At 48.2% G+C, this 14,024-nt stretch overlaps 1 protein-coding gene across 1 annotated transcript in view; it reads right to left on the bottom strand.

Annotated features, from left to right (window-relative positions):
- Window positions 1-6,754, bottom strand: part of SLC7A5 (solute carrier family 7 member 5) — a 45,594-nt gene extending 38,840 nt beyond the window's left edge. Inside the window, exon 1 of the mRNA XM_033157021.1 lies at window positions 6,117-6,754. Coding sequence (XP_033012912.1) covers window positions 6,117-6,714 — 598 coding nt within the window. The 5' untranslated portion in view covers window positions 6,715-6,754. The remainder of the gene's footprint in view (window positions 1-6,116) is intronic.
- Window positions 6,755-14,024: the final 7,270 nt, after the last annotated feature.

The raw sequence follows: 14,024 nt of genomic DNA, 5'->3' as shown, positions 1-14,024 counted from the left end.
CATCTCAGGGGAGCGAGCTGCATGACTTAATTATGGCACTGTGTGATGAAGCTCCTCTTAACTTTGATTTAGAACCCTGAAGTCATTTCTGTTTTGCTCCTTGGAAAGGGAAGGTCTGGGCAAACGGACTTGTGACGGATGTATTTACCAGCATCGCCGAGAGCTCTGGAAGAATGTCCTGGACTTCGAAAGTATAAACAGTGCAATCTTTAGCGTTTGCCATTTATCACCGTCTGCTCATCCAATTGGAGCGAGGAAAAGATATACTGCAATTATAACGGAGCCAATTCTAAGCAAGCTGGAGCAAACATTTCTCAAGCGAGCCAAACCCTCTGGATCAAAACTGTTTCCCTCAAGCGCTTTGAACCCTTTGCCCTAGATTTGCTCCCACCCTGGGCAAAAAGCTGGCTTTGTTGCAGGCAAGGAAGCAGATTTCAAAGGTGCGTTCACACGAAATCATCCAGAGCACAGATCAAAACATTTCTGAAGCCCAGTTTTGCAAAATTCTCCTCTCCCTCCCGATGACATGTCAGAGCTGGGTCAGCAACTGGCAGCCCCTGGGCACAATCCTTCCCAAGTAAAAGCCACCAGCTAGCCTCCCTAAAGACATAAAACACTCTCATTCCTGTGTAGCCAGCGGTGAGCCAATTCTCCCACCCAGGCAGCTGTCTGCCATCTTTATTATTGTTCAGCCAAGCCACCAAGCGGCCAGGGGAGGGGGAGGGGGGAAGTGAAGTAAGCCTTGAACTGGAAAGGGGGGGGGGGGGGAACCGGAGAAGTCACGTGCCTAGTTGCTGGGCAACCACACAATTGTCTCCCATTGATTCCCGTTAGAATCCAGCAGCAATGTGGTACCATGAGAGGTTGCCTGGCAACAGCACGTGACACCCCTCCTCCCCTACGTGCGTCTCTCCCCCCACCCCACCCCGTCTCCATTTTCGCTTTAAGGCTTGCCGTGCTCAGCCATGCCTGCCTCCGAAGTACCTGATGCTAAAATGGCAGAAGTCAAAAGAGAGCCTCCGCCACCATGTCACATGGTCCAGTGCGAGGCTGGCCCCTGCTTCCAACATGGCAGGCAGCACCTGCAGAATCCCCAATGGAGGCAAGCTTCCCTGAATGAGACTTGGGAATGAGAAACAAGCTGATCGCTCCCACAAAGCTCTGTGCAGGCACAGAGTTTAGAAATGCCCGGCGAGAGATTGGGAATCTGATTGACCCCAGCGACAAAAGCTGGGGCTGCTGAAGAGGCCATCTTGGCTGAGAGTCCTGGAAGACTTGCTCCCTTCTCCTGTAGGCGTTTTCCACCTGGCCTGGGAGGGTGGGGCCAGGACTGACTCCAGCTACAAAAGCTGAGCCTGATGAACAGACTCTTGGGCTGGGGGGGTTGTTGCTGCTGGTTTTTACGTCTTTGTTTTAGATCTTGTGATTTATGTGGAGATGGTTCGGTTGTGCATTTTTAATGTTTTATTTACCTTTTATGATTCCTTTTGTTAGGTTGTAAGTTATGCATTTTTGCCATGCTGCAAGCTGCCTTGAGAATATTTTGAACAGCGGAAAGGCGGCACACAAATAAAACGATGTATGTAATTTTCTAGAGGGATTCAAATATTGCTTGCTGCCGCTTTGGACAGCGCTGACAGGTGTGGGTGGCTTTAAACGGAGAGAGAGCAGAACTCATGGCAGACAAAAGAAGCTATACATAGCTACTAGCTGGATTAGGACCTGAGAGACCACGGTTCAAATCCCCACTAGGCCATGAAGCTTGCTGGGTGTCTTAGGGCCAGTCACTGCCTCTCACCCTAACCTACCTTGCAGGGTTGTTGTGAGGACTAAATGAGGAGGATTAAAAGATGGTATATGAATGCAATAAATAAATAAATGCAAACGGGCATGTCTGGCCTCCACTTGTCGGAGTCAGTAGTCCCTGAACACCAGTCACTGCAGTTGCAATTTCTCCTGCAACGGAAAAGGTCATTGTTTGCCTGTTCGGATGAGCATGGCACAAGGTGGTGATCCAAAGCACACTTACATGGGGGAGAGTTACCCTCCCAAGTAACACTATCAGATCAAGGTGTTAGCACTGGCTCCAGGCCAGCACCTCCCCTCCTTCTAAAGCTCTTGGGAGGCCAGAGAGTGTGGCTGGAATCTCTGCCTTTCAAATTGTCAGTCTAGGAACAGGTAATGGTAGGGTTGAAACAATGCCTCTGAGCCACATCAGAGATTCCACAGTTAACTCAAGCATGCATATGGATGGGGAACAGGGAGGGAAGGAGGAGCACATCAAAAGGCACCAATTAGCAGGGATCTCCCAAAGCAAAAGGAAAGATATAGAAGGATTTAACCAAAAGCTCCAGACAAAAGCCAGGCAGCAGCTCACTCCAAGTACCCTAAACTCAGACACTGCAAAGTTAGAAAACAATTTTTACTTGACATGCATTAAAAGCTTCTGTACCAGGAAGAGGTTAAGTCAGGATAGCAACTAGATTCTAAATTGTGAGCCTATGTGTTGTTGCTACGTGAGATAATCCAGGCAGGTGTCAAACAAAAAACCTTGCATCCAAATACTGCACAACCTGATGCTGAGTTTGCTGCTTCCAGACAATCCAGGTATTTTCAGCTGTGCTCAAACCGAGAAGAGGCTCATCTGCATGCACTACTGACCCCCCCATGAAAGTGCCCCCAAGTTACCATTTTCTTTTCTCCCCCAGGTTACCACTGGGCCTCAAGGTGACAAGGGGAGTCAGTAACATCTAGAAGCCAAGCTACCCCACCTATCGGGAAGAGTGCCACAATCAAAACGAGCATCAAGCCAAGGGGAGGTTTGCTCTTGGCGAAACCAGTTGTGCAATTTTCAAATTCCAAAGCGCTCTTCCCCTTGGTTGCTCCAGACCAATTGCCCTGGGGCGAGAGGAGAGGAGAGAGACTCTACCCCAATGGAGCAAGTGCAACTTGAAACTAGAAGCCCCATGAATGTTTAATGCTTATTTAGCGCCGGCCAAGGCAAAGCGGGTGCCATACAGGGCCCATCGTCATCTGATGAAATTCTACTTGTGACATCACACCTTACAGAATATCACAGGGCTGTGACCCCAAAACGGTCGTATTTTTCACTGCCGCCCCGTACTTTGGGGTGTGAAGCCGCAACCGTCAGTTGACGTCTTGTAAAGACAGATCTTGTTGCCCAGACTTTCCCTAGGCCATAAAATTAGACTCTAGCTTTAATCTGACTCTTCTTTATATGTTTTTATACTACTGTTTTACTGGTTCTACCGGTATGTAGTATTTTTCTTTTCAGTGATATGGTTATTGTTTTGTACAGTGCTTAGATATTTTATAAACGCTTTGGAATTAAAATAAGTGACAAGTATAGCCTCCGCAGCCAGACACAGGCCATGAAGTATGCAAGGCAAAATGAATTGGGGAGAGGAGGAGAGGTTGCAAAATGACAGATGGCGGGAGCCAAGGGAATTAAATAGGGAGTGGCAATGTACACGCAAGGGGAGACTTTAAAGCACTGCTGACTCCTGCACAGAACACAATTTGCCCTGAGCTATCTATGCACGAGGTTAAGCCGGGAGGAGTGTAAACAATAACAGCCTGCATCCCTTGAATCCTACTGAAAATCCTCCATGGACGGAAAGGGAGAAACCAAAGTAAACCTAGTGAGGCACACTCTGGGCTCTGCCATCAGCCAGGTAATGTAGAGAGCCACTGGGAGGCTGCACTTTCTGCTTCCCAGGAAGAACATCAGGGCAAGAGGGAGACCAATTGGGCCCCATCCCTTGCCCAGTGAAGGAGCAGCTGGTTCAGTGCTTGCTTTCCTCTGCCCTACCCATTAATTTTCCCTTTTCTTTAATGTTTGCTAGGAATGTGTGCCTGCACAATCTTTTAATATATGCACATAGCAACATAAGAAGCTGCCTTATATCAAGTCACAGGATTGGCCGGTCTAGCTCAGCACTGTCTTTATATATTGGCTGGCATTGGCTCTCCCTGAAGTGTTAGGGATTGAACCCTTTGGGTGCAAAGCATGAACTCTGCTTCTGATCCACCAGTTTTAAAAATTTAGGTGCTGAATAAACTTATTATGCAATACTTCTAAAAACAATAAATTAACAAAACAGCAACAGAACTAAGAAAAAGTTCTTCACCAATAGGGAAAAGGCACATTTGCTAGGAAATGGAAATACACTAGCCATGGAGAACCTGGATCCTAGATATTGTTGGACACCAACTCCCATCAGCCCCAACCACACACAGCCAACAGTCAGGGATGATGGGAGTTGGAGTCTCCTAATAACTGGGAGGTCCACAGGTTCTTCATACTTCAGGTAAAGGATCCATTCAGAAAACAGCTACCCTAATCCACAAATCACGTCAAAACAGTTGCAACAAAATGCATCTGTAGCACATTTATACCACAGTCTCTCACAGAGCTGCTACTACAGCTCCCAGGATTCTCTAGAGGGAAGATGTGCTTTGAATGTACAGTGTTTAAATGACCCTTTAGATAAATAGTAATACCTACTTTGCTTGTGGAGGAGGCACCTACACCTCGTCCATGAAGGACAAGGGTATCGGCAGCTCCCAGCCACCACGAGCCACTGTGATAACAGGATGCTGGACTAGACAGACCCTTGGGCTTGATTCAGCATGGTGGTTCTTATCAGAGCCAGATACTGGGCAAGTGGAGAAACAGCAAAAAGAGTAAACAGAAAACTTCATAAACACACAAGTTACCCAAGGACTGATAAGATAAGAGCTACATTTCTGGATCAGAAATACACACACAAAACACAATTTTTAATATATTGATTTTTTTTCATGGCAAGGAGATCTCTTCTTTGGGGCCAAGTGGAACTGGGACCACAAGATGAAAGTGGAACCAGCTTTTGATAACTGTGGCTCTTCAGAAACACTACCTGTCAGGTTAAAAAAAAAAAAAGGTATGGTATGTTTTCCAGTCTTTTTGACAGAAACTAGGGGGGAGGGGGCACTAAGAGTCAAGGAAACATTATTTCCCTGAGAACAGTCCTCTAAAGCAGAGGGTGGGGATCTTGCTGTGCCCCCCCCCCAAGATGCTGTCTCTGCATTCCAGTCCCCACAATATTTGATCACTGGACATGCTGGCTGCTGCTATGGCAAATGGGAGTCCAACAACCCCTGGAGTCCAACAACACCTGGCAGGCCACAGCAGGATCTCCTGCCCCCTCCTCCAAAAGAAAAATGCCCCTCCATACCCCCTCTAAAAAGCAGACGACTTCATCTTGTTTTCCATAAAACCCTGAACTGCACAAAATGCAGCTTTCACAGTGGCTAATTCATTCTACTGAGTCTCCACCCACTCCCACCCCCCCTTGTTATTCCAGCTCCCCCTGAATCACAGGGCCGGCTCTACAAGTCAAACCTCACCTGACGGCGGCAACATGTGCTGAGGCTCCGACACACACACACACACACACACACACACTCCCGATTTCCAAGCACCCTCCATTACTACCGACGTCTTCCGATTACTGGTCTCGTTTAAGGAATTATTACTATTTGGTATACAGGATTGCATCTATCCGAGTTCTATTCAGATTAAATCGATGAACCAAAATTAGGCATATCCATTAACTTCAGTGGGTCTACTCCAAGTAGGACATCAGGGTAAACCACTTTGCTTATAAAACTTTGGCGTTTCGCACCATGTTTAACAAATTAAACGAATGCCTTAAGATTTACCAGCTCTCTCGCTTCGCCACCACAGCACCCAACCGAAGAGACCCACACGTCTCCCGTAATCCCAGGAGGCCATTTTTTTTATATACCGGGTCCTGCCTCGTTTTAGGAGGCCAGTCCTCCCCAGCGCCCCAACCGCGAAGGACACCCCTGGACCGGCAGCAACTGCGCCCCAGAAGCCCCTTCTCCCCCCCCCCCACGCTGAGTTAGGCACCTGGGCGGTGCCAGAAATGGCACCGGCCACGTGCTCAACCAACGTAGTCCGCTGCTCTAGCTCCCTCCCCCTGCCCCGCTTTCCTAAAGCGAGGCTCACTCAGCACTTCGGCCGGCGTGCCCCTGAGCGCGTACAGAGTGCCTCCGAGGACAGCGCGCGCCGAGCCCAAGATACTCACGAACGCAGAGGCAGGCGACGAGCTTGGCGGCGCCGATGGGGACGGGGCAGGCAGGGAAGATGGGCTTGAGGAGGTAGGTGGCGAAGACGAAGGCGACGATGTACTGCGAGGAGGGCCGGATGATGAGCAGCTCGATCCAGAGCTTGAGGAAGGCCGGCAGCGAGCCGTAGACCTCCAGCATGTAGGCGTAGTCGCCGCCCGACTTGGAGATGGTGGTGCCCAGCTCGGCGTAGCAGAGGGCGCCCACGATGGAGAAGACGCCGCAGGCCGCCCACACCACGAGCGACAGCCCCGGCGAGCCGGCCTCCTTCACTACCCCCGTGGGCGTCACGAAGATGCCCGAGCCGATGATGGTGCCCACGATGATGGCCACGCCGTTGAGCAGCGTGATGTTGCGCTTCAGGGCCACGCCGGGCGAACACGGGTCCCCGCCGCCGGCGCCCGGAGACGGCAGCGGTGCGCAGCCGTTCTCGTGAGCCTCCGGCCCCGCGCCGTCGCCCGCCGCCCCGGACAGCATCTGCTTTTTCTCCTCCTCCTCCGGCGGCCCCGACGAGGCGGCCGAGCCGCGCTTCTTCACCACGCCGCCGGCGCCGGACATGGCGAGGCCGGCTTGGCGGATAGCGAGGCTGCTACTGCTGCTGTGGGCGCTGCCGCCCGCGGAGAGCCGAGATGGCCGCTCCCCTGAGCCTGTTTGCGCCACCCGAAGCTCCTCGCTTGCTTGCTTGCTTGTTTGCTCGCTCGCTCGTCGGCCCGGCACGAGCAAGGCGCGCGACACGCCGGCTCCCTTCGCTGCCTTTAGCGCCCTGGACGGCGGCGCCCTCTTCGCGGGCCCTTTTTATGGTGCCGGCACCCCCTGCTGGGGGGTGGGCGGAATGAATGGGAGGCCGGCCCGGCCCCTCCCCAACACGTGCTGGCCGCGCCAGAAAGAGGGGAGACGCGAGATCACCCCCGTTTGGCCGGGAGGAGGAAGGGCGCCCACCGCCGCGCCTGACAGGAGCCCCAGAGAAGCAGCAGCGGGGCCGCGCGGGAAGGGACTGCGCATCCTGGCACCGGCTGCTTCAAGCCGGTTCTTGATCGCCCCGCAGAGCCATTGCAAGGAAAGAAGAGGTGTTGGCGGCGGGGCTCCTTTGATCGGATGCAAATAGCGTACTGCTCGGGGAAAGTGAGATCCCCACGGGTCAAGCCGAAGGCAAGAGAGCGCCTTCTCCTGCCCTTTCAGAGTCCCAAGGGTAGCTTTACGCATGCACTGGGCGGGAGCCAGCAGAAAGCAGCTTCCCAGCTGGCTGCTGCTTCTTACTGACACGTGGTCTTATATACATACGTTTCTTGCTGAGACGTGGCTAACACGTTTTGTATGCGACTCCCCGCCCCCCCCCCGGAAACTATGCAGACAAAGAAAGTGTAGCTAATGTAGATGTGCAAAGCCATTCTGACTGACCCAAAATGTAGAGTGTCCGGAGACGGTGCTGCTTGAATAGCATCATCATTACGATGCCATCATCTTTTTAATCTTTTTTGCAGTTTTAAAATAAATATTTTATTAAAGTTTTCTTGGTTTACAAAGGTATGCGCAATGTCTCTTTTTTCAAGTTACATTTTCCATAGGTCAGTTTCATTTGTTGATACATTAGGGTTGTTGTTGTTGTTCAGTCGTGTCCGACTCTTCGTGACCCCATGGACCAGAGCACGCCAGGCACCCCTATCCTCCACTGCCTCCCGCAGTTTGGCCAAACTCATGCTAATTGCTTCGAGAACACTGTCCAACCATCCCATCCTCTGTCGTCCCCTTCTCCTTGTGCCCTCCATCTTTCTCAACATCAGGGTCTTTTCTAGGGAGTCTTCTCTTCTCATGAGGTGGCCAAAGTACTGGAGCTTCAACTTCAGGATCTGCCCTTCCAGTGAGCACTCAGGGCTGATTTCTTTAAGGATGGATAGGTTTGATCTTCTTGCAGTCCATGGGACTCTCAAGAGTCTCCTGCAGACATTAGGGTTACCGTACATTAAGAAGAAAAAAGGGGGGAAGAGGTGGAGGGGGCCATGGGGGGTTAAGTCCTGGCCACCAGTTTCCTTTTTTCAAAGGTCATGTATGGGCAGGTCTCAGCAGCCTTTGGGTTTTGAATCTTTGTTTTTGATAGAAGGGCTTGCCTCACCTTTTAAAATTTGTACAGAACTGAGTGTGCGAAGAATAGCAGCAGTGGCTTGTACCCATTGGGACTGGCAGGATGGAAGACAGAGATGCCATCAGTTGGCAAAGCCAGGCCCTGTGGGAAGCGGAGACAGAGCCAATGAGGGACAGAGCCAATTCCAGTTTGAGTTCAGTCCCCATCCTCCTTTCTGCTGTATTCCACAGGGACAAAACGGAGGAGGAGAAGGAATCTGGCAGCCAGGGCAGGTCCGTGGGCTAGTAAACAAGAAGGCAGGCAAGTGGAGGCTGGCTCAGGACAGACAGAGGTTGGTAGGGCTGAGCCTCCTTTGCCCCAGTGGATCAGCCTCCCCCATTAATAATTCCTCTCACACATGCCCAGTTTACACCTGGCAACCTCCTGAAAATATTCACCATGTGACATGAGTAAAAGAAAGGTCTTCCATCTTGTGACCTGGATCCACAGGCCAGGTCATGTGCAGACCAACACAAATATACCAACACAAAGATCTTGTGGGGGGGGGGGCGGACTATATTTTGAAAAAAGAAATATGAACAAATTCCTATGCCCCACAAATAACCCAGAGATGCATTTTAAATAAAAGCACACATTCTACTCATGTAAAAACACCAGGCAGGCCCCACAAATAACCCAGAGATGCATTTTAAATAAAAGGACACATTCTACTCATATAAAAACACGCTGATTTCCGGACCGTCCACAGGCCCAATTTAGAAGGCGATTGGGCCGCATCCGGCCCCCAGGCCTTAGTTTGGGGACCCCTGGTCTACCGCCTTCCAAGAGAGTCAATTCCACTGTGAAATAGTTCTTTCTGGCAGAAAGTTCTTCCTGATGTTTAGTCAAAATCTCATTTCTTGTAAATTGAAAGCATTGGTTCGGGTCCTAGTTTCCAGAACAGGAGAAAACAAATTTTCTGCATCTTCCATATGACAGCTCTGTAGATATCTGGAAATATCTATCCTATATCCTCTCACTCTTCTTTTCCAGTTACAGGTAGGTAGCCATGTTGGTCTGCCAAAATAAAAAATAAAAAATTCCTTCCAGTAGCACCTTAGAGACCAACTAAGTTTGTTCTTGGTATGAGCTTTCATGTGCATGCCTGAAGAAGTGTGCATGCACACGAAAGCTCATACCAAGAACAAACTTAGTTGGTCTCTAAGGTGCTACTGGAAGGAATTATTTTATTTATTTTGTTTCTTCTTTTCCAGGCTAAACATACCCAACTCCTTCAATGGTTCCCCATAAGGCTTGGTTTTCAGACCCTTTATCATCTTGGTCACCTTCCCCTACACACGTTCCAACTTATCAATATGCTTCTTAAATTGTGGTGTCCAGAATTGGACACATTACTCCAAGTGCGGTCTGGCCAATACAGTGGGACTATGACTTCCCTTGATGAGGACACTAGACTTCTGTTGATGCAGCCTAGAGCAGCATTAGCTTCTTTTGCTGCTGCATCACATTGTTGACCCATGTTAAGCTTGTGGTCTATTAAGACCCCTAGATCCTTTTCACCTGGCAAGCCAGGTATCCCCCATCCTATATTTGTGCATCTGGTTCTTCCTGCCTAAGTGTAGAACCTTACATTTGTCCCTACTGAAATTCATTTTGTTAGTTTGGATCCAATCCATTAAGATAATCTTGAATACCGATGCTGTCTTCTGCGCCATTGCATATGCCTCCCAGTTTGGTGCCATCTGCAGATTTGATGAGCACCCCCTCAATACCTCCACATCCACTGCTTCACGCACTTCCGCCACTGGCCCTGCCACCATAGGCAAGCAGTCCCCAGAAGGATGTCCATGTCTGAATGCTGAAAAAGGTTACCCTCCCCTGATTTAAAATGTCAACTTGCATCATGTGAAGAAAGCTCACAAACGCCCCTGTTTTAAATAAAAGATTGTTGCATCAGAGAGCAATGTCAGCCTCCTTAGATCACCAGTATGGTGGCCTGGCTTGCTGCGGACTATGTTATACATGTTAAAGAACAACAACTTTGACAAACATTCAGAATTGTCTGCATAGATTCCCTATCTAGGCTCAAAGGTAGGTTACCATCTCAGTCCTTGTAAAAATAATCAGGCTGGGCTTCAGTTCTTAACACACAACATCCAGGCTACTGGAGTTCATCCGTACTGCACTCATTTTGGGGCTTTTCCATTATCACCTCCTGCCCCCTAGTGGACTCAATGCTCTAAGGACCATCATGTCCACACCACACATTTAAAGCACTTTGCTCCCTCCAAATAGCTCTAGATGGACATGGTCTCAAGGCACAGGCTCATTATGGAACCTCCAGCCTATTACCTAAGGGATGGAGAATCTGCAGAATCTAGAGTTTTTTTGGATTCCAACTCATAACACAGGATGAGCCTGCTAGATCAGCCCAATGGCCCATTTAGTCCAGAATCCTGTTCTCACAGTTGCTGACCAGATGCCTGTGGGAAACCAGAAAGCAGGACAAACAAGTGCACTTTACCATCCTGCCATGGGGGGAAAGCTGGAGCTAAGCAGAGACCTACTGCAGGATTTGACAGGCTGTCAGCCATTTTCAAAGCTTTCCTGGGAGAAAGCTCCCAACCTCCAGGCCTCCAGCCCTCTCAAGTGTCCTGCTTGCTTCCTATCAAGCACACATTTTCTTTTTTAGTTTGAATGACATCACAGCAAAGAGCAGACTGCAGCAGGGGTCATGCCAGACCCTCCTGAAGGGCAGAGATAACAGCTTATTCTGGATACACCAAGACACTCTGCACTATTCATTATTACTGCCTTTGCTTTTTTACACATATTTGAATGTACTTGTGTGATGTTTCTAGATCTCTCTAGTCAGTAAATACCGGTACATACATACATACAATGATTTTTTATTTTTTTACGATGTCTCTAGGAGGCAGCTGGTGGGAATGGCCTGATCCAAAAGGGCAACGTGGCCTTAGAAGCCAGTATCAAATTATGATGATTATTTATTACCAATCCTTCCCCAGCAGGTCCCAGGGCAGGTTACCAACAATTTAAGATGAAAAACAGTTAAAACAGGCTACAATCTCCAGAATAGGGTGGGCCCTGAAATTTATGTTGAGGCCAGTAACTTTTTTCTTTCTTTCCCAATTCAGTTCTTGCCTGGATTCAGCGAAGATTTGCAAGCAACCATCCACGTTCTGTTCAGTTCTAAGATCAAGCTGTTTTCCTGGGTTTTGGTTTCATTCAACTTACTCATTTCAGTTTTCCGGAAGCAGCTCAAATGAACTTCATCTATTTAAGTGAATGGCCTGCTATATCCCCAGTGGTTCAGGGTAGGCTCAAAGGCTTCCCATTCTCATTCCTCCTACTGCAAAGGCAATGGCAACCCCCGTTTTATGGATGGAGAAACATATATCCTGCTTGAAGGAGTAGAAATGTGCAGTATACACCCTCCAAATAGTCTGTGGCTGGCAACCATTTGAACTCGGGTCTAGAGCTCTTTCCACCCATTCACACGGTAAAATTAGATTATGTCCATTTCCAACCATTTCGAATATATGAAACTCGTCTCTTCTGCAAAAGGAAAGGGGATTATTTTGCACTCGGAGCTTTGAAGTTACCACGCAGAACACAGGAGTAACAGCTCTGAGTGCTTGCCCTATTATCACCACTCCGGTCCTTGCATTCAGCCATGGACCCTTTGAAGAAGATTCAATTATAGAATCAGTACTCCCATGTGCTAATACTCAGACAAGCGGTGTTTGTCACATCAAAGGGACTCCTTGCCCACATGGCATAATTACACCTGAAGCAAAAGTGGCCCCAAGGCCAGAGATAATGCACAGGTGACTTTCAACTATCAGGATAATTGCTTTGCTCCAAAATGTAAGCTATTTGCCATACACACGGTTTTACGTTCTAGCCAATATCTGGAGCCGGTCCTAGCATTCAATAGCTAATTGATTTAGATATCATCTTTATGACACAATCCTGCAGCAGACGATTTGTATAGAACAGGCATGTCCAACTCCCAAGAGACTGCGATCTATAAAAACACTGGCTGTAATTTACTCATTTTCATTGCCAGGCAAAGTTGCTGAACTTTTGGGGGGGGGGAGGCAAAGCTGTTGTTGAGTTTTGGCACAGTTACTTTTTTCTACTTCTTTAATTGGACGCAATCGGTCATTAACATCCCGCGACCGATCGGCAGATTGCGACCGACCTGTTGGACATGCCTGGTATAGAACAAAGAATCTCCACTCGTCCCAGAACTTGCTTCAGTTTAGACATGTTCTGTTCTTGGAACAGCATCAGCTTTATCACGGGGCAAGGATTTGATGGAGGGTCCCGCGCACCCAGAGGTTGCAAGGTGCTGCTACCAGAAGCCCTTTTGCTACTTCACGGGCATTATGATACTGGATGGTGTAGAAGTTTCTTTCCAGACATTGATTCATAGAAGCCAGGAGTCAGGCGGAAGATTGGAGAGGGGCATTTTTGTACAGTACAACTCAACGCTGAAAACGCAGGGAGAGAAGAGGCAGAGAATGTTTTCGCATAAGAATATGTGTCAAAAATAGGGGTCAAAATAGGAGGGAGTGGAAGAACGGGGTCAAATTATTAATATTGCTGAGGCCTAGTTACAAAATGAGTTTGATTCCTTGAAATGCATATAATGTGGTTCCCCCATTAAAAGCAAATGGTACAGACATTTATCAGCTTAAAGCACCTATCACATATTTCAGAGCCATTTTATATGCAACCAGTTCTTTCATTCTGAGATGCCGATGTACTTTTTTTTGTGCAAACGTGTCACAATTTCTTTATATAGGCTTGCCCCCAGAATAGCTTGCAAATCAGTGCTCTCTGCTTCTCTTAACTTGAGAGGTTCAAATGCTTCTGAGCCATTTCAGAAACCTCTGGCCTAGCATTCATGAAAAGCCCTGCTTGGCTCAGGGGTCCCACAACACTGTATTGTGCCAGCACGTTCATGCGCTGCTTCTGCATGCAACCTAGCCACTCCACTGGGAAGATGGAGGGAGGAGGCCAGGCAAACCATCCAGCCTCCATCCAGATCTCCCCTGGGAGGCCCCAGTGATTTACAGAATTTTTTTTAAAAAATGCCCAGTAGGCAGTTTGCTTGGTATTCTTTATGGTTACTGCTCAAGCGAACAGGCAAATACAATGGTATTCAAAGCACCCAGATTGCTTTTGGAGTGCATGTTTCATGCAGTCCAGGAGCATAATGAACCATTACGTTATTCTTCATCAAGTACTGCTCTCAACACAGTGTGTTATTGTTCTTCCGTTCCAAGTACAATGCAATTCAGTAGATTTTTTATCTAGTCAGAGGCGCTCTCCATACAATGAAACAGTTCATTTTTCCTCGCCAAAAGGAGGATAAAACTGAAATAACTTCTGGCAACACAGGAGGAGAGGTTTGTAAATACGCATTGTGTTTAACCAATTCACCAACTTAAGTGTCTAAGGTTTTTTGTTTTAGAAAACATGTGTTAAAAGCCTATAATAACTGTTTCTGCCTGGTATCCAAGCCACAAGGAGACACATTAATTAAATCAGAATCACCGCATCGCACTATTACTAATTTGAAAGCAATTCATTTAGCATATTTGGAACAAGGGGTATACTGTATATGATAGCAGATTTTATAAATACACAGGCATTAAGAACAGTCAGGAAAATAAACCATTTATCAAAAAGACAAGTCAAAAAGGCAACCCTGAAGTACAGAAGCCAATCCCATTTCCTAAAAGCTGTGTAAACT

This window comes from Lacerta agilis, chromosome 8, assembly GCF_009819535.1.
Source record: "Lacerta agilis isolate rLacAgi1 chromosome 8, rLacAgi1.pri, whole genome shotgun sequence".
Classification (NCBI taxonomy): domain Eukaryota; kingdom Metazoa; phylum Chordata; class Lepidosauria; order Squamata; family Lacertidae; genus Lacerta; species Lacerta agilis.
This window is presented reverse-complemented; position numbering and strand designations above follow the sequence as displayed.